General features: G+C 42.4%; 1 protein-coding gene across 1 annotated transcript in view; it reads right to left on the bottom strand.

Annotated features, from left to right (window-relative positions):
• Window positions 1-26,367, bottom strand: part of REV3L (REV3 like, DNA directed polymerase zeta catalytic subunit) — a 209,484-nt gene that overhangs the window by 46,146 nt on the left and 136,971 nt on the right. The window contains exons 16-18 of the mRNA XM_019537923.1: window positions 17,939-18,064; window positions 14,766-14,958; window positions 11,995-12,106 (exon numbers count right to left, since the gene is read on the bottom strand). Coding sequence (XP_019393468.1) covers window positions 11,995-12,106; window positions 14,766-14,958; window positions 17,939-18,064 — 431 coding nt within the window. The remainder of the gene's footprint in view (window positions 1-11,994; window positions 12,107-14,765; window positions 14,959-17,938; window positions 18,065-26,367) is intronic.

The raw sequence follows: 26,367 nt of genomic DNA on the forward strand, positions 1-26,367 counted from the left end.
CAGCAGGCATTGGGGGAGTCCCTGTTTCCCTGAGCACTACCAGGAGTGACTAGAAATAACGGTCACAAGCTGGCAGAAGGTAAATTCAGACTAGACATCAGGAGGCGCTACTTCACTGTCAGGGCAGCTAGGATCTGGAATCAACTTCTAAGTGAAGAGGTGCTGGCTCCTACCCTAGGGGTCTTTAAGACAAGGCTTGACAACCACCTTGTTGGGGTCGTTTTAACCCCAGTACTCTTTCCTGCCATGGCAGGAGGTCAGACTTGATGATCTGCTCAGGTCCCTTCCGACCCTACTAATTATGAAACTATATATACAGGTATCAGTTGAACATATTTTACTGCTATATTTACAATTTTAAGGTAATTTGGAAGCCTACCAGTGCCTCCTTTTCTCCTGTAAAAGAAAAGCTGTGTTTGTCTCCATTAAATGAGAAAATCTGTATTTTTCCTCTGTGAACAGAAAACCCAGATCCCTGGAAATGAGACAGTTCCCACTCTGATTGATTCACCATCTCAAGTCTTGTCAACATAATTTATGAGCACATGCAGAATTGTTTTGATTTCACTGGGACTTTGTTTAAGGATATGGCCCACACTGGCAAGGTTGGAAGCTTGATTGGGACCTAAACTTTTTCCTGAGTAGAGACATGCATGCAATAGTGTCTACCAACTTATTCTGTAAGTGGTAGATGTTAGTCTTTGCCCTTCTATCTGCATATTTGTATTATAGTACTTCCCTGCCAACATTTAGTAAGATTAACAATAGTTATTTAATAGTTTTTAAGCTCTACCTTTATGTTCTCTTTGCTACCTCTAAACACCCCTGGCAACACAGATTCTGGGCAGCTGTTTAAGTTTGTGATGTCATTTGACAGAAGTATAGCTATTAGGGGTGTGTGAAGTGGGCCCTAGTCAATTTGGATTTGGCCCAAATCAGGGACAGTGATTCAGTTAGTTGATTTGGATCACCGTCCCCGATTAGATTTGGCTGAATCCGATTCTGAAGATTTGATACTGATTCGCAGAATCAGCGATTCATACATAGACACAGCTTTAAATGTTTTTTCTACATACCTTGAGGTACCAGAGTGGCTTGTGAATGCTGTGATGCTGGGGTGCATGGAGCATCCCACAGGAGCGCGGGGGGTCCCTCCACGTGCTCAGTGGCGAACCCGGAAGTGGACCGGAAGTACTTCATAGTAGTACATAGAGGTATGTAGAAAATATCAATTCGGAAGGCTCCGAATTGATTCAGAGAGATTAAAGGGTCTCCCAATTCGATTTGGAGATTTGGCCACCAAAAATCAGGCCAAATCAAATCAGGGACTGAAGCTGCACACAGCCCTACTAGTCATGCATTGAGGAAGTCCTTCCTAGAAACACTGCCACGGCTGCCTTTAGCTTCTCCCCATAACTTCTGGTTCCATAGGAGAATAAGTACAGTGTGTTTTCTGTATCTTCTATTAGGGCTCTTACATGATTTGTAAAAAGTACAATCGTTCCCTTGCATGTTATTATAATCAAAGCTCACTTTTGATGATAAATCTTTATAATACTTGATAGGAACTAAAACTTGGGGAAAATTCTGTTACCTATCAAAAATGAAGGCTGGAAACCAGACATGCAGACCCACTAACTCCATTTTCCTCTCAACTTTTAAAAATAGAAATCTTCTTTTTTCTACTTGTTAACATACCTCACATTTTTACTTTCACTGAGAAGAGGTACAACAGAAACAGAGTAAATCCTTTTGAGGAAAAAAACTACTTTGAGATAACTTTGCTTTGAAAAAAAATTCTCTAGTCTACTGCTACAGGTTTCACATTTTAGTACCTTCGTTTTTAATTTTACTAATAGCCAAGTCTAAATTAAACAAATTTTACTGCAGTAATCTGTATATATTGCAGAATATGGGTTATCTTGTGCTACCATATATTGTTTTGATTTTGAGAATAAGTATTTTTCCTTCCTACTTTCAATTTTCTGACACCTTGGAGATGTTAAAAGGTTTCAGCTAAGATTTTAAATATTGAAATGTTTTGACGGTGAACCTTCTCTTAGCATAGCAAGTTAAGAAGTCTGGAATTTGTCTTTAGATGTCAAAAAACCCTTTGCTGCTAGATACAAAATAGTATCAAGACAAAAAGAAAACAAAAATTACTGAATTCTGATCCCTAATCAGCTTGTAGTAGAGTAAAAAAAAAACCTAGTTATTCAGAATTTGTCAGGGGCAAAGAAAGGAAGCTAGCCTCACTGCTTGCTAGCAAGAGAATCGCAATTAAAAAATTAACATTTGCTACTTCAGAGAAAGCACAGTGATTCTCAATCAAGGTTTTGAAAGAGTACAGATTTTCCAACCTGAGCTCTGGAGAGGGAAAAAAAATCTTTTTAACCATCTTTAACAACAATATACTAAACATCACAGACTGATTAATTTTCCTATTAATTTTAGCAGACTAACTTGGTAGTGGCATTTCTCAATCTGTGAATTAAATACTATAATGGGTATTCTTGGAAGGGTGTGTTAGAGAATTTCATATCTCACCATTTTCATATCTGAAGATTGTTTCACATTGTCCAAAGGGGGAAAAACAACTTTCACTAATACCAACATATGGTGCAATAAAACGTGAAAACTGCCTTTCTTATTTGAGAGACTTGAAAGTGTCTAGTGTTACATGATGAATGTTCACTATTGCTTGGGATCCCCTCCTCTCCGAGTTAGCAATGAACAGATACTTTGTTAAAAGGCACTGAGCTGGAGAAGAGGCTGTCATCTTCTCTTTGAGACCCATAACTGATTTCCTTATCATGAATGATAAATGAAGATGTTATACAGCTTTTTCCTGCAAGAGCTGGAGTATCAATCAGCCTTGCCCAGTTGCCTGACCAAATTCCAATGGATTACTATTTAGATCTGCAAATATTCCCCTTTTTGTTAGAACTGGATACAGAATTTTCATCTAAGTTGTGCACTAAACAATTAACTAGAAGAGGTGCTGTGTACACAGTGATCCTCATGTGTTGTTTTCCAAATGAGATTAAAACATTTCCTACTTCAGGATGGAAGTTGGTATATAAATATAGATAAGACTTCTTGACTTCCTTATGAAACCTTCAGGTATATCTGACTAATTTTAAAAGAAAACCAATGTAAGTATTTAAAATGTTATATATATTTAAGTAATGTGAAATGATTTAATTAGGTCATAATGTCAAGCACTGTCAAGTTAAAAGTTAGTGTGCTGATTGGGCAAGCCACTAAGGGCTTGTCTACATAGAGAAATCAATGCACAGTAAGAGGCCGCAAATTTATGGCACACCACCTATTCAGTACTACTTTCCTACATGGACATGTTTAGCATTCAGTAAACTTAATGAGCTAGTCTAGTGCATTTACTGAGCACAGAACTGCCCTATATAGAAAGGTCCTTTGTCTCTATACAATTCAGTTTATAAAACTACAGCGATGGTACCCTGCAAAGGTGTTGAGAGAATAAACACATTTAAAAAGATTTGTGAGTTGCCCGTGTACTGCAGGCTGGATCATAATGCATATACACTAAAGGGCAGAATTAATATTGTCCAGATATCCATAAGCTAAATTTGCTACTGAAATAATTCTTTTTTAAATATAAGTCTTTGCATGTGTTTATCTCATATTTTAAAGAAAAAAATATTTTTAAAAAGTAATTATTGCAATAGGAACAACTCCCATTAAATATCACCCAGAGAGCATTCTTGTTCCATATGGAGCAAAGGCACAAAGCTCATCAGCTCTTTTCTTTTCCTCCCCCTCTCAGCTGCACTCAGCTTCCAGGAGTACACGTACATGCCACTTCTGAGGGTCAGCCCTGTCTTTAAATGCTTGTATTATTTTGCAGACTGCCAAATGTTCCTGAAGAATGCAAACAAGACAAGGCAAAATGGCTACTTGACTGTTTCACTTAGCAAAAGTAACTGGGAGCATTTATTTATGTAGCCTGAGAGCTTTTCTCTGCTGGATAAGGATTTGCTAAATATGATGGAAGCATGAAAAGGTCAAAGATCCTTTATAGCGGAAAGTACAAAATAGCTTAATTGTTCATATTATAAACCATCTTTCTTAATTCCCTATAAAAACCCCTTTTACTGTAGAATATGATCGAATGAAACTGTATTTTATCTGTCAAATCAAAATTTTGTTTTGGCTTACACAGGTCTAATTGTAGGAATAATCTTTATGTCATATCACCTTCATAGTCAAAACGTGTATCAAATCCTGAACTCTTCCTTACTTCCTCTGATACAATACTCAAAGAGTTTAGATTCTGTTTATTGTAGATGGTTAGTTAACCTTTCAACCTTAGTGCCAATACCATAGTTTTAGGACTGGTGGATTATGTACGAAAGATCTAGTTTTTTGCTTAGAGTTGATATTTTAGTAGTTGGACATAATAAACATCTGCAATTCTGTCAAGAAAATTCTTTCTTCAACATAAGACCCAAAGCCTACTATATAGGATGACCCCATTTGTTATGGCTAAGGACCTACTAAATTTGGAGCAGCTACCTGCTGATATGGGGGGTGGCTACACCTCTCGCCACTGAGTGGCTGCCAGGGCTTCCTCTCATGTGGCCCCACCCCTGCTGCTGATTGGTAGAGAGAAGCAGGGCCACATCACAGGCAGCCCTTGCAGCCAATCAGCAGCGAGATGCAGGGATAATAGCCATCTTGCCAGCAGCACTTCAAGGGGGCACATCACTCTCTCCCCTTGCCTGCCCCACCAGGCTGCCGCAGCACCCTGAAGACTGCTGGGGTGCTAGCATTTTATTTTCAGTAAGTTTTTTTTCCTCTGTGGATTTTGTGGGCATTGCCCACTTGCCAGATTTCACGAAATCCATGAAACTGCAATTTCAGTATGTCCCTAGTTATGGCTAATGTCCCTAATTCAAGGCCCAAGCCCCAGGTGGCCTGTCCGACCTGAGACAGAAGTAAAAGTGACAATTGCCATGAATCCCTTTTCAGTCAGAGCGCTAACTTCATGGTTGTTATAAGATGACGCACAATTTATCTGACTGATGCTGGCAGTGGTAACTGAGGAAAAACTGCAAGGAGATATTAGGGAAATGGCTTATCCATACTTGCATTGTGATATTGCAGTTGCTTTTTATACTTTCTTTATCTGCACTCCTCCTCACCACTTTCTATGAAATCATGTGTTGTAGTTTTAGGTTTCAGGAAGCCCATATTGCTCCAGGAAAGCTACCTTATTAAGAGGCATAGCATTCAGGTCAGTTTTAAGAACTGACAAGCCTTAATAGTGGTAGTTGAGAACTGTTGGCTGGGAAAAATGTGATTGGGGTGGGAAGCATGTCTGTCAGCACAGAGTGCCCTTTGGTTGGCACCACCTGCTGCAATAAAAGCGTGGGCACTGAAACTATTTTGCATACTGTTGCCAACCTCTCTGCAGAGATGAAAAGCAGAATTTGTACTACTAGGATTTAAATGCAGTGTTAGTTACAAACAAATCGTCCACTCTGTAAAGAGAAAAAAAAAATGCTTATTTTCCTTTCTAGTCAGAAAGGGTCACACAGCACTAGTGTTTCTTTTCTGTCATTTCCTCTTCCCTCCCATTCTATGGTAAATATTTCCTTTTATTCCAATGAATAGTAAGTTCACACTGTCTTCCTTCCCTTTCCTAGTGCTTGTTTTTCCTGACTACACATCCTTCTTCAGCTGAACTTGGGGGAACTCAAGAAAAGAATTTAGACTAGACCTACAATACAGGCAGTATTTAGAGCCTAAGGATTTTTTTTTCCAGTTCACTTTAGTCCAGTGGTGCTCAACCCTTCTGCCTCCCTGGCTAGATGGGCAGTGCCTGGCCTGTCTACAAGCTGGAACTGACCAGTGGGCCTGATCCAGCAAGAGGCAGGCACAGCAATACGCAATTCAGCCATGCAGAGGGGTGCAGGTGCAGCCTGGCCTCATTCCAGCTGTGTGGAGGGAGGAGACATGGCCCAGCCTCAACCTGGCTATGCGCATGGCGGGGGGAGGAGAGCTTAGCTCTGGTCTGGCCACAAGGTTGAGGGGACAAAGTGCATTGCCTGGCCCCAACCCAGCTGCATGAGACTTGGGAATTCTGGAACGGGGGAGAGGTGGCAATATTAGTTGCCAAGTGCATGCTATAGCTGTGTAGGCCAGGGATTGAGTACCCCAGCTTTAAGGGCAAATAAACCCACAGAGCTGGCAATGTAGAGTCAGAACACATTCCCAGAGGTAACCTCTACAGAGAAGGAAGACACTGCTGTCCTGGGAAAAGTTATTTTGTAAACCTCCTTTAAAACATCTTCATTTTAAAATCTGTATATTTTTCTGTACAATTTTTCTCCACTGTACCACCTAATGGTGAAATTTTGGCCATTTTTTCTTATTACATATGCCATATACATACTGTAAAGTATCTAATATGGAAATTTAGCTAATTTTCATATCCATGTGATATTTTACATGGAAAAGCACTCAACGAGATTTAAGTGTTAAAGAACTGTTGTTTAATATAGCAAAACAGGCTTGTTTTTAAAAAATGACTAGTTTTTAAACACAATCTTTGAAGATATTGAGCTCTTGTACCCCAATATATATATTTCTATATCCTCTCTCAGAAGATACCCCTTGCTTCCTTACTTTGGAGGATGGTGGTGAACCATGCAGCAGTGAATCCACTGACTCTCTCCATGTCACATCTGTTCCCGATTCCCCTACCTCTATGGCATGCAGAGAAGTGTGCATTTGTTTAAAATACTGCACAGTAGAACAATACCTTTTCTACTGCATTTGTGGACCTCTGAACAGTTTGGAGAGGCAGAATTTACCCTAAAAGTGAAGAGGCCCATAACATTTTAATTTCTCTTTCATTGGAATCCGCTGCTCCATCAGGCTTTAGTTTTCCCACCTTTGACGTTTCCAAGAAAAAAATTCTTGAAAAGTTCCTTTGGCCATGCTCTCAGGAAGCCCATTTACCAGTGTCGTCTAGTGGTTTGCTTAAGGAACTACAGGCACATCTTTCTCCAGCATACCGCCTTTGGGTTCACACAAACAGGTTTTACAGGACTTTTTTTTTTTTTTTTTTAAAATACCAGATCAGACTTTCTTGATTTCTTCTGACTTGCTTCAGACTGGCCTCCTTTCAACACTAAGAAATTCTACTCCAGTAGAACAAGGGATTAATTTATTTAAGCAGCAGAGAGCCGTTCTCCATATGAGTAGATGTTGAGCTGTCCCAAGAACAACCTTAAGAGCCCAGAACCCCTGCACTTTTTTATGTTGGCTGTCAAACACATTTGTGGGCCCTGCAGCTTCACCCCCACACTGCTGCAGTCAACAGAGCTCAAGTCAGGCTGCAGGAGACTTCTGGGCTGTGGGGACCTACTCACCATGGAGTGACTTAGTAATCATGCTTTTCTTTATACCACTGCCACTGAAATTTGTTCTCCAATTCTTCTGCAGTTAATCTCTTGCCATGGTGTTTCTAATTTGAGTTCTTTACTGCCCTCCCTAGGTCTTGCACCTCAGGTAATTTAATTTTGCTAAAACCTCTGGCTCTTTTTCCTCTTAATTGCCTCCTATCAGCTGTCTCTACATGAGAAGCCACCCAGTTACTCCAAGTTGTGAGTGCTTCCAGTCATCTAAAAGAATGGATGTCCCTTTTCAGCAATCATCTCTTAGCAATACAGTTGAGAGTCTCTGTCTTCCTTTCCAATGTCCCATCAGTAAGGACAAAACTGACATCAAAACCAGTCTGCTCCTTTAAAGATTCCTCCAGGGCAATGGATTATCATCAGGCTTTTTGGTCAAAAGCTGGAATACCCAACTCCAGATGATCAGTCAGTTGACTCGGGTTGTTTCATCTCAAATGGGCTTTCACAGGTTTTAGAAGACAGACTCACTCCACCTTCAGTTTTGAGAACAGGCTTCATCTTCGCTTCCAGGACCTTTCCTGTATCTCATCCTCAGAGGATAGCTTAATCTTTTAAATCTTTGAAAAAAGACTGAATTATGGACAGTCTAACCCTGACACGTAAAAATTCCAAGCAACTCAACTTCTCCAAAGACACTAGTCCAATGCAAAGTCCACATCTTCCATGTGCTTTTTTTCAGAAATGTAGAAGAATAGCCTATCCTTTCACACCAGGTCTGCTTGAACCAAGAGGGCTGGGATCTGCAAATTTTCCTTCCCCCCAAAAATCAGCATTTTTTTTTTAAGCATGCTTGAAGGAAGAAACAACTGGCTGAAACACAAACCACAAACACTACTTTTTGGACCACCCTTTAAGGTGGTGTAACTGAGTTTCTAGAAAAAGGCTCTGAAAAACATCTTACCAAATCTTGACCACTGTGCCTAAGCCCAGCCTAATCTAGCCAAGCTATACCTAGTTGAGCCTTGCTAGAACAAGCAAGCTTCAGGACATTTTACCAAGCTCATAACTTTCAACAGTGCAAGGAGTGACTAACAAGCCTTTCATCTGCTCCACTTTTATCAAGTCCAGGAACTGTTCAGTTTATGCTGCCTTGAAAGTATCCTTTTTCAAGACAACAAACCCCTACCAGCTCAGGTATACCTTTACTTTGCAGGGAAGTTCCAGAATATCTCTACAGCTTTGGACTGATTTCATTTTTGAAAGACATGCCCTCATAATAAATTATGAAAGACATCTGTGATGATTTTTCTATCATCTCTGCTACATGATCTAGGTGGCATCTTGAAACCTCTTTCCTTTGTTCTCCACACAGTTACCCTGAGTATTTGTGCTCCCATTTTCCATGAGTGTTCCTATTTTCTTTGAGCAATTGACACTTCTGCTACTGAACCTCTCCCAGCAGGGAAAGTCAGGCTATTTCTCATCTCCTCCAATATCTCCTTTAACATAATCTTCCCAATTCTATCACAAGAAACACTTTGATTTATACTGCAAACTTGTTATATTCAAAGAGTCGAGAGGACTTCAACAGAAAACACTTGTGACTGATTTGAGAGAAACTCTGGATTCATTTCAGAGGCCTGTTTTTATGTGCTATGTGCCACCTTTTGTTGATCAGATAGACTCTATTAATTCCAAGTAGTGACTTTCAGTTTGTCATCTGCTTTATGGGCACCTATATTTATCTTGGTGGTCAATATGAGATAACAGGGTATCCAGATTTAGTACTCACTGAATGATCTCTTGGTAAAATTAAAACTACATGAGATTTCAACTCATCATTTCAACTGGGCTTTCTGAAGCAGCAGATATCCTTATTACCTAGTCCTCTAGAGGATACTCCTCCTTCATTCCATAACTTTCCGATTAGGTAATGGAACTGACACCACCTCCAACTAGCCAATGCTGTGCACCCTGTAACTGATGCAGAGCCCTTGGGTCATTTGTTCAAGGGAAAAATCACTGGCAGACTCAGGACAACTCCAAATGACAAGACTTTTTTTTTTTAAATCAGGAACCTCAGATGGCCATCCATATGAAATAGGAATAAATGATCCTCTCTAAAGAGCTCAGCTTGGAACTAATTTCCTCCAGAACTACCAAAAATTGAGATTGCAAGTCTGCCTCCCTTGATCCATTCTTCCAGAATTTGCAACTACTCACACAGAAAGTAATCAGAGTTCTGCCTCAAAACAGAACAAAAAATGGATAAGAAGAAAAGGTCTAAAAAAAAGATTCTGTTGTACTTGGAATGTCAGGACCCATGCTTTACTACTACATATATCTTGAAACTGCCTGGAGATGGCTCTTTCCACAAGTAGATGTGTTTGCTGTCCAGTCCACCACCAAGTTAATAAATGTTGTTGTGGAATTAGCAATCCACAAGTATTCTGAACAGATAGGTTGTTATTCCCTTTGACAAGTCTCAGAAGTTACATTCTTTCACCCTTCTCTTTGATATCCAAGGTGGTCACCAAGATCACCTAGAAGCAAGGTGCAGTCATATGCTGATCACTTCACGATGCTCCAGAATCTATCGCTCCCAAGATTGATGTCAACATGCCAGCCAAAGACCTTTTTAGTCTTTTACAAATTAATACACAGAAGGTCTTCTAATTTCTCTCGATCTTCGATCTTTGAGTTTTGCTCCATAGACCTTAAGTGGTAACATCTCCTGAATATGATCTGGTTGATTTCTTCCTCCAATTCAGTATACCCTGTATCAAGTTGATTTATTAGTATAAATAGAGAACCTGGCCCTTGCAGTGGACAAAGCAGAAAAACCTGCTAGGACTGACAACACAAAACATTTTGGAACCTTCTTCTCCCCATACTAAGTATTCTCACTAAAACTCATTTTGAACCTGAGGGAAATACCTGTTTCTTAATTTTAGTTCACTTTCCATTTGAGCACTTCAGTAAGGAGAATATATAAAGTCCACAACTGCCAATTAAGCATCTTTACCTTAATTTTTTCCCCCCCAGGTAAAACTGTTCTGAGGCTAGTCCCTGTTTTATGGTATAGAAAAATGCAGGCTTCCATTTAATCCTTTCAGCTTTCTTTCCTCCTTTATGCCCTAAGATTATACATGTTCAATGAGAAAACAACTGTATGCTGCAAACGTAGTCCAACGGTAAAAGTGTTATTTGCAGCAAACTAAAAAGGAATAATTTTGTACTCTACTGGTGTTATAGTGGGGGGAAGCAAACTGAGAAAACAAAGTCCCTTCTCCGCTCCTCTTTCTTTTATACATATGTATATATAGACTAAAATTGTCATCTTCCCATGGTACAAGCTTCCTAAACACAATCTCTGAAGATAAAGTTGCTGACTCCTATTCCAGCTACCTGGCTGTTAACACAATCCATCTTGAAGTGCAGGATCAGCATGCTTTCTTCATCCAATGATGCTTTCTTATGTACAGGCAGAGAGTCCTCCTTTGATGCTCTTCAGGGATAAATAAAAATTCTAATACCTTATCTTTGACATGTTGTTATAGACTGCCATCTGATATCCTTTTTCAACTTTTCCCATGTTGGAGAACCTTTTCTTTTTTTCCTTTTTTTTTTTTTTTTTAAGTTGCTTGCTACTTCTAGCAGTTTTCCAAAGCCAGATGGAGCACCAGATTTCCAAGAAAGAAAAATAAAATTTGTTTCCTTACCTGTACTTTTATCTTCTCTGAACATGGATCTGCTGCTCTGTCGGGACCCACCCTGAGCTGGTTGCTCTCAGCAACTTTTGTTATTCTGGCTTCACGGGGTTGGTCCATGTCATTCATCAGAGGTTTTCTGGTTGGAGAGAGAGAGAATTGCAAATGTACTCTGCCTAGTACACACCTTTTTCTTGAAACTGTATTCCAGCCGGTTGAGTCAGGGTTTAGTGTTTATTTTTCCTTTTAACTTTAGGACTTCACACTTTTGGCAGTTAGGCCTGTGGAGATGTGCCTGCAGTTCCAAAGGAGCACCACCAGAGGGTGCTGTAAAATAGGCCTTCAAGACTTGGAAGAAATAAGGGGGAGAACAGGGGTGTGAAAAAACACCCCAGAAGTTTCCAAGCCAGATAGACCCCCATTCAGAGAAGACAAACTTGTAAGTAAAGAAACTAGTTATCTACTAATTTACTCAATTCTCCTACGAGGTTGTATGTTAAGTTTTTTTGACATAGAACAGCTACAAAAATTCTTTCCCATCTGCGGGCTTTTCTATAGTTTTCATCACTGCAAGAGATTAAGACTAAGAAATGTGAACTAGACATTGGGATGATTAGGAAAGTTTATAAAATTACAAGATTATTGATGCACGTTAGTTTGGATGCTTTAATTTAACTAAGAGGATCTTAAAATGCCTGCTTTCAGTGGAAAGAAAAGCAGAGATGTTTTTATTCAAAAGACCACCATTCTTGTCCATTCTAGAAATGAGCCTTTGAGGGAAAACAACAGCAATCAATATTTAAGAGATGTAAGAGGATGAAGGAACTAAAATCTGCCGTACCATGCCTGAAAAATAAAAGCACAACAGACAGATAAGCTACCTTTTTACAATATTCACTACTTCCTGGAAAAGAGTTCTCTCATCAGTAGTGTAAGTGACTTCTAGTCCTGTAACTCCAGATCTTGCGAGCAAGGGGGCCTGGACTCTGCTACCTAGAAAGCAAGTGAAATACCATTAAATTTTAGAATAAATTCCACACCTCCAGTCGAACCTATCCTTTAAAATAAAATGCAATACAAATTCCATTAAATGAGAAAAGCATTTACATATTTTTGTCCTCAAAAAGTACCTCTATAGGCACAAGATTTCTTGGATTTGCCTTCCAAGTCTTTCAACCACAAAGGAAGAATTTTCTAGAAATTCTCAAAGATTAACAAATGTCAACAATTTGTGCCCACAAATCTCAGGCTAAGAGATCTATATTTGAAGAAAAATGTTAAAAATGCTATGCGAGAGCTTAGCATTTAATATTTTCATGCAAAATGTTTATTTTAATGGGATTCATTCAACTAGTTGAAAGCAATTCTTTCCAATGTGTTTTGAAGACTAAAAGCACTATATAACCGTTTTGGAAAAAAAAAAATCTCACTGATCGATAAGAAATAAAATAGCCAATTATAATGGCCTTTTCTACATAAAAAGATTAGTGTGCAGCAACCTCGTGCAAATTTACAATGCATCAGCTATGCCACATTAACTCTCCACATAGACACACTTATGTGCGTCTGCATAGGGAATTAAAACAGAATAGCTAGTATGCTGTAAACTCAGATGCAAGCTTACTGAGCACTAACTTCTCTATAGGAAAAAGTCCTAGGAGAAGAAATGTAAGAGACAACTAGTACTCCATATACAGTCCTTTATAAAATAGATTGCAACAGCTCTGATCAAGACAACGATACCAAGTTTTCAGTGGATCTGGATCTAAGATGAATGTGTCAGACTAGAATATACGCATGCAAATCATTTAGATAAAGAGGTACGATTTTACTACATACCAGCTGCTCTGTGCTAACTCCCTGTGGACGTACTCTTTCCCTATGGAAAGTGGAAGCTAAACAGTGATAATATTCCCCCCTTTCACTGAGGGCTAATTAACTGTGGTTTAACTTCCACTTACTCTGGAGCAAGAGCGCACACAAGCAGTTACAATGGAGCACATGACTGATAGTAAAACCCTGCTTCCTTTTACTCTTAAGTAAATTGCCATGTGATGATACCTTTAGACTGCTTCAACTCAAGGTAGTATAATTATCAAAATTACTTTAAAAAAATGCAAAAAACTTTAAAATGCAATAGTATAATAAAGGAGATGGCCCATAATCTAAAATATTGAGTATACACCAATAAGAGGAATAAATGCTATTACAACATTTACATAAAATATTTCACTTTACTGGTAAAATCTTCTGCAGATCAGGACCTCTGTTTTGTTTTTTTAAACATACTACCAGATTTACTTAAAGTGTTTTCTTCATAATTTATCACAGCAGCTTCTGAGGAGCCATAAGACTCCAATACCGTGGCAAATCTCATTTAGCAACATAATGACTGTAATTACAGTATTCAGAAAAATGTTAACATAGAAACAAATACCAAAATAAACTACATTAAAAGTAATATTAAGGACTTAGGCTAACCCCATAAAATTCCTACAAGTTGACAAAGAAACAGCTGTAGGATGGAACTTTTGCCTTAAAATGAATCTTTTTGGAAGGTTTTTGGCAGCATTTTTAATTTTAGACAGTATTTTGTGGTTTAGTATACTTATATAATGCTACTTTTTAATTCTGTGGAACAAACCTAAAAGAAGCCTTTTTTTAAATAGCCTAAACCAGTGGTACTCAACCTTTAACAGCTGGAGAGCCACTTCCTTTATTTAGACGATATCGTAGTGCACCTAAATTCAAGTACCAACATTGTGATCAACATGATGTTACCTCAATGTGTAATGATGCTGCATCATCAACCATCATCACATATTGACACATCATGATATGACATCATCAACCCCTCTCCCAACAGCACTCTCTCTCTTCATCCCCTCCTAGCTGCTGGGAAGAAGGGGTTGGGGGAGGGGATGTCTTTTCCCATTCTGCCCCCCAGCTGCTGGGTGGGAGGTGATCTCTACTCTTACCTGTGGGGGGGTCCCAGCAGCTCCTTTTCTTCCCCCCTATGGAAGGGGGGGAACTTCAGCGACTCCCACACTGCTGGTCCATTTGCTCAGTGCTCCCCGCGCTGCCTGATAGAGTGGAGCGCCGATCAGACGCCTACATTGCGAGAGCCGCCTGTAGGGCCATGAAGAGCCACATCCGGCTCTAGAGCCACAGGTTGAGTATCACTGGTCTAAACAAAGCCAAAAAGGTACAATACAATAAGGGCCCCCGTTTAGATCCTAAAAGGATCAGATAAAACCACAAAAATAACCCTTAAGCAAAATATTAAAAACATACTGTCTTGATTTAACATTTTCTATTTGCAGCTACCAGCAATTTGAATAGGAGACTATTGTAAGTTTTCCTCTTTACACTTTTAGAACATGCAGGGGCTTGTCCTGAATGTGCACAAACATAGGTAACTGCATACCTTCATCGTATCTGTGGTTTATAGCCCCTGCAATGGTTCACATGAAGATATAAGTAGGAAAACTATCTAGGCTTAATAAGGCCAATCACCAACAGTCACAAGAGGAATTAAATGAGCTAACATAATATTATGTTTGACCATACTGCTTATTAATCACTGATTATTAGCGAATAAATATTTTCATAAAATGCTCTAAAGAAAAAAAAAGAAAAAAGATATAAGAACCTTGGCTTGAGATTGTTCTGTCTTTATCAATCACTATAGCTCCAGTGATTTCTTTTTTATCAGTATTTGGCAGTGCTGTGTCAGATGAGATGCAGTAGAATAAAGCACAGATAGGATCAAATTCAGGATCTGGCTCCAAGTCCCGTCTAGGTCGAGCATGTAACTCCATACTGATGAGTGTAAGGTTTTGGACCTACATAAAAAAAACAGGTAAAAATATGGTTTGGGTATCTCCTCAAATAACTTTTAACAAGCTATTTATTATTAACTACCTTGTATTAACAACAAGGGCCTCATAAGTATATAAACTGCTGACATATCACAGGTAAATATCAACAAAACTTACTAATACTGTCTTTTTGGATGTCACACGTTTGCAAAAATATTAGTTTTATTGGGCAAGGTTATCAGAGACCTACTATATTTTTTACCGCACTCATCTGAAATGATTAATACTGAATGTTTATTCTCTGTTCAGGTATTACCCCTTGCTCTAGGACAGGGATAGGCAACGTTTTTTGGCCAGAGTGCCGAAAAAACCACAATGTCTATCTTGGAAGGTGCCGGAGTGCCGACATGCCAGAGCCTGGAGCAGCTGTTTGCAGCCTCCCAGCTGCAGCCAGCCCATGGAGCCCCATCTGCTTGCAGTAGGGTTTGCAGCCTCCCAGCTGCCTGCTGAGAGCAGCCTGGGCTCTGTGGCTGGCAGTGGTGTGCTGACCAAAATGGCCTTGTGTGCCATGCTCGGCACACGTGCCAGGGACTGCTGACCCCTGACTTAGAAGTTGAAAACAGGGGAAAAGTCTACTTGTCCTTTTCTAGAGTGTAAAATAGGAAAGACCTAGAATATTTTAAAGACCCCTGCACTTTCCTTAGTACATAGGAAAGCATGGGAAAAAGGCAGACATTTCAAGTAGTTCAAACTGAGTTTGCTTGTTTAAAGTTTAAGGCTTGGTTTCTCAACCTTTTTAGACTCAAGGTACCACTCAGAAAATACTAGCTCTTTGTTTTTGCTCATTTTTTGACTACAGAAAAATAATAAAGCAATTTTTTCTGTTGCAAGCATCACAAATATAAAAGGTCAGGACATATTTAACACTATGGATTCCTACTTGAAGAAATGTTTTGGTTTATGCTGTGAAACACGTTCATATACCTAACAGTACTAACAGAGTGGCACCCTGCAGTGCCCTTGCTCTCAGGGCACCATGGTTGAAAAATACTGGTTTAAGGGTAGAAACTGGGCCTGAAAGAATCAGAAGACTGGAAGTGAACCCAAGCATGCATGAATAGATAAAGATGAATAAGAGCAATGGATATACCAAGCTTTTTCATTAAAAAGGTATAAAACACTGAATCATAAAGATGCATTAATAATATTTTTGGAAATATTCTGAATCCTCAGTATTTTACTGGGATCTAAATATGTAATAAATTATCATTCTGAAAAGCAAACCTGTTTTAAATACAATTTTTAACCTGATTAAATCATTTTAGTAGTGACATCTGTCAGGGGTACTCGTTTTTCCCCGTACAGAATCATAGGGTTGGAAAGGACCTCATGAAGTCATCGAATCCAACAACACAGCTCAAGGGAGGATTACCCCCAACTAAAATCACCTTGGTAAAAAGTGTCCGTCTAACCTGCTCTTAAAAACATGGATATTCCACAACCTCTCTGGGTAGCCCTAACCAGCCTCATAGTGAGAAAGATTTTCCTTATATGAAGAAAAAAAAAAAAATGTCTGTTGTTTCAGTTTAAGACCATTGCTCCTTTCCATGTCTCCTGTGGCCACAGAGAAGTCCGTCTTACCTGGCCCTTGGAGCAGTCTCATTTGGTCCATACTGTTGCCCATGGGTCTGGAAATGCTGCATCAGTGGAATAAGGGGCAGCATTAACTGCAGCCTTGTGCACTGATTTGGGCCCTCAAACTGGCCCTGTGCAACTCATCATGGCCTGTGGGGCTAAACAAGTTGGGCACCACTGGTCTATCTCTGCCCCTCCATATAACCACCCTTCAATATTTTGACTTATCAACCCTCTCCCACACTGACTCTTCTCTTTTCCAGACTAAATAATCCTAGTTCTTTCAGCCTTTCATCTTAAGTCATGTTTCTCCAGCCTCTAATAGTTTGTCACTCTCCCCTGGACTCTTTTCAATCTGTCCACATACATCTCGAAATGCCGGGCTCAAAACTGGAAACAGTACTTCAGCTGAGGTCTAACCAATGTCAGAGAGAGGGGAAAAAATTACTTCCCTCGATTTGCAAACAACACATGTTAACACAACCCAGTAAGTTGGCTTTTTGTTTTGTTTTTTTGTTTTTACAACAAGAGTACCCTGTTGGCTCATATTGATCTTATGGTCCATTGCAACTGTCCTAGGTCCTTTCCTGCAGCCTTGCTAGTCATTCCACAGTCTGATTTGTGCATGCAGGACTTTGCACTCATCCCTGTTTAATTTAATGTGATTTTTGTCATGAGGTAACCTTCCCCCCACACAAAAAAACTCCGCTTAAGGTAAAAATTCCAAAATGTCTTTTTTTAAAATTTTATTTACCACTGTCACAGGAACATCTAATTATTAAGATTGAAAGATAACATCGTTTTTGCTCACTTTTCAGTTTGTTCGGGTCACTGCATTTGCCAGCCTTTGAAGTTAATCAGTTTCCCCTTGTTTTTGTCTTTCATAATATAATAAAAAGCAAACAAAGCAAACTACTCAAATCAGTAAGGATGGTATTAGCTCTACTTCAAATTTACTAATTCATTTCTGAACTAGCTGGATTTTAAAGTTAGGAATTCTTTAAACTTCATGCTTTAGTTCCATCTTCTGTAAAAGGGGGATAAATACTTACTTTTCCAATAAAGTGAAATATTCAATTTCCCAATTAAGGAGTTCATGCTAATACAGTAAATAAACCAGAAAGTTATTCCAAAAAAAGGTGCTGTGAAATGTATTTCAGTATATTACTGAAAGAAGGAGCTTTGAGAGCCTCAGATATAAGCAATATAGCCATTTCCTTAGAAGTCAGACATACCAAACCCTGATGAATAAGAATAGATTTCAGCATCTTTTTCTTTACAAACTCAGCCCATTTCATAAAATTATAAAAGTAGTCCAGTTAAAGATAAACAGAATAAATTAAACTAATGCATTGTTGCAGCAAGTTACCTCATGTAATGTTTTTGCTTCCTGCAGATTTTGCACACTGACTTTAAAACCGTAAGAGTTGTTTAAAGATGGCCCTTCAATCTGAGAAGTTTCTTTCTTTGGGGCACTGAGGAGAGCAAATTGATTCTGTCCAAAGAAATGCATACAACAAAAAGATGAAAATGGCTGTAGTTTTCATTTTTCAAAACATTGCTTACATATTTGGCAAACAAAAGTAAAAAGGTACTGTTTTTCAATTATAAACAAGCTTCCATTTACAATATTTTCTTGTGTTCATTTCCTGTGGGAGAGCTACTTCTGTATCAAACTCCTTTTCAGTTCTAATTTCAATGAAATCACAGTAACTTAGCAAACTGTAAAGAAATGGCAGATGCCTCTCACAGAATCAGGCACAAGTTAAACATGCTGAACTCCAGGACCAAAGTCTAGAGCAACAGGATTACGTAACTGCCTTTAAATAAGGGGTATATACATTTAACATACATTCACCTTGGCTTTCTTACAAACTTGATGGTAAAAGAACAAAATCCAAATCTGTATGTACTTTTGCACCTTATCAGGACAGCACTGAGGGCCCCTAGTGGATATTCCATTTCTCAGGTGATTTGCCAAGTTTCATACATTAAGTAGCAATATGCCAGATAGTCAAGCAATTGATTGTATGATGAAAACGACAAACCCACCTCAAATAAATCACTCATTTATTGTGAAACTTCTGTGGCAGGAATGCATTGTATGTTAATTTGAACAGTTAGCATGTTACTTAGACCTTACAGTATCCCACAGCTCTGCTCTTCCTACCTCCCCTCCCACCAAGGGCAGTAAATAGGCCACAGAGTTATTCCACACTGTAGCAAGTGCTCGTCCCATGGGTGGTCACGATGCACCCTGGTGGCTGCTCAGCCCTTGCTAACCTGGCTTCCTTTGGGCACTCTCTCCTTACTCACTCACCATGCTGTGATGTTATTAACTTCTGAGGAAAAGGGAAACTAACCCAGGGCTTCCCAAGCCTGCTCTTACTCTTACAACTATAGGTACCTACAGTCATTGCCTTAAGGGCTAATTACGTGGGCTCCATCCTGTGCCCCAGTAGCCAGTCCCATGCCTCACAGATAATATGCTAACACGTGCCCGGTCTGGGCTACAGGCCTTGCCCCTCCTGTGCTATGGGCTCTTTGGCCCACCCAGTCCCTGGCAGTGGCCCCTGACTTTTGGTTTCCTTAGACCAGGGGCTGGCAATTATTTTGGCTGGAGTGCTGCTTAATGAGTTTGGGCAAGCAGCTGATAACCACAAGCATAGCCTCAGCCCTTGAAAGGTGCCCTGTGCCCTAGTTGCCATCTTGGGACCAGAATTCCCCCCTGAACCCCTGACCTTTGCCACTGGAAGTCCCACCCTCCCTCCCCTCCCCAGGTCCCCCTGAAATACTCCTTTTGGGAGGGAAGGGTTGTCAACCTGGAATCAGAAAAAAAACAAATCATGCACTAAAAGTCAAATGCCTACTATAATGTTTTAATTTTATTACAAAAAATACAGTACACAAATCCTGACAAAAGTATATAGAAGTGACTGCATAATAATTAAAAAAATAAAGTCTTACTCCTGTATATTATGTGTGTGTGTGGGGGGGTTGGGATGTGGTTAGGGGTGGTGGGTGTGTGTATGGTAGAGTGTGTGGGGGGCAATAGAGTATATTGTCAGAGTGTGTGTACATGTGAGGAGGTTGTAGGGGCAGGGTGTGGGTATGAGGCCCCCCCCACACACACACACACTCACTTCCTCCCTCCACAGTGCACAGCTCCTGCTGCTGGTGGTGGCAGCAGCAGTGGGCAGGAGTGACTAGGGTGCTTGTGGCCCGTGTAGGTGTTGCCGTTCGGCTCTGGCCAGAGCTGCATGTGGGTGTGAGGAGTGCAATCCAGCATGCCCACCCCTAATGTGTGGGGCTCTGCATGGCACACGTGCAGCTCCCGCACTCGTGTGCCACCAAAGGAGCTGGCTGCTGTGGCTGCTCTCTGCAGTGCAGGTCCTGGGACTCCATTGGTAATGGAGGGGAGCCCTGGCTCCTGCTTCCCGATAGAGTCCTGGGACCTGCGCAGTAGGGAGTGATGAAGGCAGCCAGCTCCCACATGCAGGGACTTTACCTGGTGATGAGCAAGTGCAGGAGCTGTGCATATGCCACGTGCTCCTGTGCTCCTTGCTGGCTGGAGCCATGTGCTGCCAGTGGCAGCGCCTGCACCGGACACAAGCATCCCTGCCTGCTGCTGATGGCGGGGGCTGTGAGCCACAAAGGAGTGTGTAGGGGTCCCCACACCTCCCCGCCCTCTCTCACACTCACATCCTGCTCACCCAAGCTCTACGCTCCTGCCACTCTCCTGCATTTGGGCTTTGCGCTGCTGTCAGCAATAGCCCCACGCTCCCATCCAGCTGCATCTTCGCCCCACTCCTGCCACTTGCTTACCTGTGCCTGGAGTGAACGGGATGCCAGGGAAGTCAAGCAGGTACCCTGGCATCTGCAAATGGAAGTTGTATGGTGGCTAGGTCAGGCCCTTCCTCACACAAGGATGGGAGTGACACGCGCAGGCTGGGTGGGATACAGTTAGTTTCTGTGTGCCCATGGGTTGAAGGAAAGTGCCTGGCAGGTCAGATCTGACCTGTGGGCCGTATTTTGCCCACCCCTGCCCTAGACCCTGGCCCCACTCCTAGGCCAGTTAGACCTTTGGGCTCCCAGGCCCTGCTGACGCTCCCCTTCCCCTCCAGCTACTGACTTCCAAGCCCCATGGCCCAGCTGACACCTGCCCTTCCTGGGCTCCAGCCTCAGGTCTTACCTACTCAGCCCCTCCTGGGTTCCCATCTCTTAGGCCTTCCTCATACTCACCCTTTTTGGGGCACTTGCACCTCTATCTGTATTAGGCTTCAGGCCTCAGGCTGCATCTACTCAGCCCCTCCTGGTCTCAGGCTCTCTCTCCATCTGGGCCCCAGATCCTTTATTCTTTTGGCCCCTCTCTCTTTCTCTGGGCCAGCTGAGGTTAGGCCAGCCTAACCTCCCCTTAGTCCATTCCACAACCACCAGCTGTTAATCATTACCAGCCCTCTTGGACCATGGCCTCAGCCCCTCTCAGGCTCTGCTCTATTCCCTTGCTGAGCTTTGGGCACCCTAGCCCTCTGCTGTCTGCCAGTCCTCTCCAGGCCATGTGCTCACCTGCTTCTGCTCCTAGGCCTATCTGTTCCAAGGCCTGTATTTTTCCCCAGGCTTTGGCCTTGCTTATCCCAGCTCAGACATTCTACCAGGAGCCCTGCTGCCAGAAGCTCATTTTGCTTGGAAACTCTCTCACATTCCTTTACTGTAAGCTTGCTGAGAGGAAAGAGGTTGCAGGGGAAAAGGGAACCCTTCAGATCAAGGAACAGCAACCAGGCCAGCTACAGAGGAGTTTTCTAGGAAAGCTCTGCTTGGAAAGAGACACAAAGGGAAAGGCAGCAGATTAGAAGACCCAGGGAGATAGCTGGTGGACGTCATAATACCAGAACCACTGCCACTTCCAGCTTTTCCTCTGCTTTCACCTGTAAGGTGCATGTCCAGGCAGGACCACACACTGTTGAGGCTTCCACACAGGTCCTGGTTTGGTTCTGTACAGACTGCGGCTTGCAGGTTCCTTCCAGTGTCAGTCAGCTGAGGGAGTGCCTGCAATGTGAGCAGTGCCTTCTGGTGGTGTCCCTCCGGAGAAGGCAAGGGAGCTACAAGAGGTAGCAAGGCTCCAAACCATTCTCTGCCATGAGGACTTCGACTCCACGCTGGAGGAAACCTCTAAGACTGTGGAGGAAGGACTGCCAGAGGTGGTGCGAGAAAAGGAAGAGGGTATTGACTCCCAGGAATGTGGAAGTTTGTATCTTCTGGCAGCAAGTAGTTGTCGTGATCCCCACATGCAGTGGTTTGCTTAGAGAACAGATATGGAGCACTAGCAACAGAGGAGAGCATTACATTGGTGGAAGAGGCCAGGCCAGGAACCCCCAAGGCGGGGAGGATTGAGACCACTGCTACAAAGAAGAGGTAAGGGGTGGTGGCAGTTGGACACTCTTTTCTGTGGGGGATATAGGCATCCATCTTCTGGTCTGACCTGTTGTCCTAGGACATCTGCTGCTTGCCCGGAGCCCAGATCCAAGATGTCACAGAATGATTACTGAGACTTCTGACCCTCCGACTACTACCCCATGCTGCTCATCCATGTGGGCACCAATGATGCTGCCAGGGGTGAACCTGAGCAGATTAAGAGCACCTACTGGGCTCTGGATGCAAGGGTGAAGGGGACAGGGGCACAGGTCATGTTCTCCTCAATCCTTCTAGTCAAGGGGAAGGGCCCTGGCAGGAGTGGACACATCTTGCAGATCAATTCACGGCTGCACAGGTGGCTTCTGCAGCAGAGATTCGACTTCTCTGATCATGGGATATTGTTCCAAGAAGGATCGCTAGGAAGGGATGGGATCCACCTGACAAGGAGACTGAAGAGCATCTTCACAGACAGGTTCACTAACCTAGTGAGGAGGGCTTTAAACTAGGTTCGCTGAGGGATGGAGAACAAGGCCCTAAGGTAAGTGGGGAAGCAGGCGACCTGGAGGAAGCATAAGCAGGAGGGGACAACAGGAGATGCTACATTCTTCCTGAGAAAACAGGGCAATCAGCTAGTCACCTCAGGTGCGTGTACGTGAATGCACAGAGCCTGGGAAACAAGAAAGAAGAATTGGAAGTCCTTGCAGTTACAGAACTATGATGTGATTGGAACAACAGAGAATTGGTGGGACAGCTCGCATGACTGGAGCAGTGTCATGGACAGATGCAAACTGTTCAGAAAAGATAGGTAGGGGAGAAGGAGGAGGAGGAGTTGCACTTGATGTAAGAGAGCCATATGATTGCTCAGAGCTCTAGTATGAAGCTGGAGATAGGCCTGTTGAGAGTCTCTGAGTTAGGGTCAGAGGGGAGACCAACAAGGGTGATGTCATGGTGGGGGTCTGCTATTGACCACCTAGCCAGGAGGTGGAGGTAGATAAGGCTTTCTTAAGACAACTAGCGGAAGTTTCTGATCACAGGCCCTGGTTGTCATGGAGGACTTCAAATCACCCTGACATCTGCTGGGAGGGCAATACAGCAGTGCTCAGGCAATCCAGAAGTTTTTGGAGAGTGCTGTGGACAACTTCCTGGTGCAAGTGCTGGAGTGGCCACTAGGGGCCATGCTCTTCTTGACCTACTGCTCAAACAGGGAAGAACTGGTGGGGGATGTAGAAGTGAATGGCAAGTTGGGCAGTGGTGACCACAAGATTGAGATCCTGACAAAAGGAAGAAAGGACAGCAGTAGAGTACAGACCCTACGCTTCAGAAAAGCAGACCAACTCCCTCAGGGAACTGATGGGTAGGATCTCCTGGGAGACCAGTCTGAGGGGGAAAGGAGTCCAGGAGAGCTTGTTGTATTTTAAAGAAACCTTAATGAGAGCACAGGAATGAACCATCTCGATGTGCAGGAAGGATAGCAAATGTGGCAAGCAACCAGCTTGGCTTAGCAGAGCACACTTTGGTGAGCTTAAACATAAGAAGGAAGCTTAGAAAAAGTGGAAGATTGGATAAACAACTTGGGAGGAGTATAAGAATATTGCTTCGACATGCAGGGATAAAGTCAGGAAGGCCAAAGCACAATTGGAGTTGCAGCTAGCAAGAGATGTGAAGGGCTACAGGAAGGGCTTCTGTGAGTATGTTAGCAACAAGAGGAAAGGTCATGGAAAGTGTGGGTCCCTTACTGAATGGGGGAGGCAACTTAGTGATAGGCAATGAGGAAAAGGCTGAAGTACTCAATGCCTTTTTTACCTTGGTCTTCACAGGTAAGGTCAGCTCCCAGATTACTGCACCAGGGAACTGTTGAGAGAGAAGGTCAGCAGCCCAAAGTGGTGAAAGAACAGGTTAGGGACTATTTAGAAAGCTGGATGTGTGCAAGTCCATGCCTGTACAAGGGGCCAGAGGCAATGCATCTGAGGGTGCTGAGGGAGTTGGCTGATGTGATTGCAGAACCACCGGCTATCATCTGTGAAAACTTGTGGGGATCGGAAGAGGTCCCAGACAATTGGAATAGGGCAAATATAGCGCCTAACTTTAAGAATGGGAAGAAAGAGGATCCAGGGAACTACAGGCCCACCAGTTTCACCTCAGTCCCCAGAAAAATCATGGAGCAGGTTCCCAAAAAATCCACTTCTGAGCACTTGGAGAAGAACGTGATTAGGAACAAAAGCATTCATTCCTCTTCCCACCCCACTCCCAACCTGTCTCTCACCTATTAACCAGCCCAATTTACATCTTAATTGACTGGCTTTCTTGCATACCTTTACTACTCCCTTTCAGGAAGAGCGCAGACCATCTGCAGACGCCTCCCCTGCCTGCTGAAGGATAATTGTACCCAAAAGCTTGCAAAAAAGTATTTTTCCAATTATTTGAGTTGGTTTGATAAAAGATATCAGATTCACTCAAAGAACCTTGTCTGCCTATGTCCTTAGACTAACATGGCTACAACCTACACCATTAGGAACAGTCTGCATGGATTCATCATGCTTTATTAACCCGATTGCCTTCTATGAAGAGATGACCGGCTCTGTGGATGCAGGGAAAGCAGTGGACATGATATACCTTGACTTCTGCAAGGCTTTTGATACCATCTCCTACAGCATTCCTGCAAGCAAGTTGAGGAAGTATGGGTTGGATGGACTGTGAGGTGGATAGAAAGCTGGCTGGATTGTCAGGATCAAAGGGTAGTAATCAATGGCTCAATATCTAGGTTCATCAGTATCAAGTGGAGTTTCCCAGGGCTGGTCCTGGGGCTGGTTTTGTTCAATATCTTTATTAACATTCTGGAAGAATGGGATGGATTGTACCCTCAGCAAATTTGCAGATGACACCAAGCTGGGGGTGTAATAGATACACTGGAGGGTATCAGATCCCATGTACACATGACATGGCAGGAGGTGTAATATTTGGGATTGTGTATCAGATTTCATCATGCCTTAAAGTGAACATCTGTCAGGAACCAAAGAGAGCAACTGCCTCTCTGGCAGCTTGCCCTGTGTAGCCATGGGCAGCAGGGGCTGACCAGGGCCTTTTAGAGTGCTCTCTGAGAGAGCAGCCCAGGGACCAGTGAGCTTCTCCCTGCTCTTGGGCTACCCACTCACCTTTCAAACTGCTGGAAGAGCAGTGAGGACAGGATAGCCATGGCAGTGGCCCTGTCCTGGACCTAAGTCTGTCCCATATGCAAACTTGCCAACCTGCTGATACTTTAAAGGGTGCACAGGCAGCCAAGCACTGTTGGGCTGTTCTTGGTGTCATACTGCTTGCATGCTCAGAACTTTAAAAGGACTGCTGGTGTTTCAATATCAGCAGCCTTTTAAAATACTAGAGCCTTTAAAAACTCTCTTGTGCAGTTCCGGACAACCCTCAGCTGACTCTCAGGCTGCCAGGAAGCCAAGACCTTCAAAGGTCCTGCAAGTCTGTCAGTCAGCCTGCCTGGCTTGATAAGCCCTTTAAACTTCCCTGGGGGCGAAGCAGACTTGCACAGAGGAACTACAGATCAGCTGCATATTGCCTCCTAGCTAGAGAGCATGTCTGCAACAACTGTGTCAAGCTCCAGCTAGAGAGCTTGGAATATGTGGCCATCCATGGCACTTTTTTTGTATTGTTGCAAATTTTGTAAAAGCTGTTGCCTCATCCAGCACTGGCGCTTCAGATTGAGAAGCAGACAGGGAGCAGTGGGTGGATGCTCCTCTCCTCTGCTCCCAGTCTACAGGATATGAGGAGCAGCCTTCTTCCAGACCAACGACCCCAGTCTCTGGAGGGCATGGGAGCCTTTGCCCTGGTTCTACTCCTCCTCGTTTCTGGGAGAAGTTAAGCCAGGGAAAAGTGTGTAGACGGTTGGTCTCCCAAGAGAAGCTATCCTAGGAGCAATTTAACCCTGGTTGTTCCCAAGTTATTTTTCTCCAGGAATAGACATTTTTGCTCTGAGAGAAAAAGCTTGAATGTCTGCATGCTTTGGGTTTCTACCAGGAGAATGGCGATTCTCCCCATAGAAACTGAATGTCTGTACATGGTCACTGTAAACAGTTCAAAAATTTTCTTTAATATCAATCCCAAATCAACTTTGCTACAAATTGAGTTGATTTTTCCTTGTCCTTCTCTGAGAGAACATGAAGAATAACTGATTAACCATCCTATTCATAACAACCTTTCAGATATTGGAAAACTTACCATTGTGTTTCCTCCCTCTTCTCTTTTCTACACTAAACAACATTTCAAAACTATCATGACAAATTGGGAAATAGTTCAAAAATCAAGAAAATGAAATTCAGTAAAGACAAGTTCACTTCTTGATTTCAGACCGATTTTGCAATTGTCAAAAATCAAGCTGATCTC

This window comes from Crocodylus porosus, unplaced genomic scaffold (genome assembly GCF_001723895.1).
Source record: "Crocodylus porosus isolate Cpor-Errol unplaced genomic scaffold, CroPor_comp1, whole genome shotgun sequence".
Classification (NCBI taxonomy): domain Eukaryota; kingdom Metazoa; phylum Chordata; order Crocodylia; family Crocodylidae; genus Crocodylus; species Crocodylus porosus.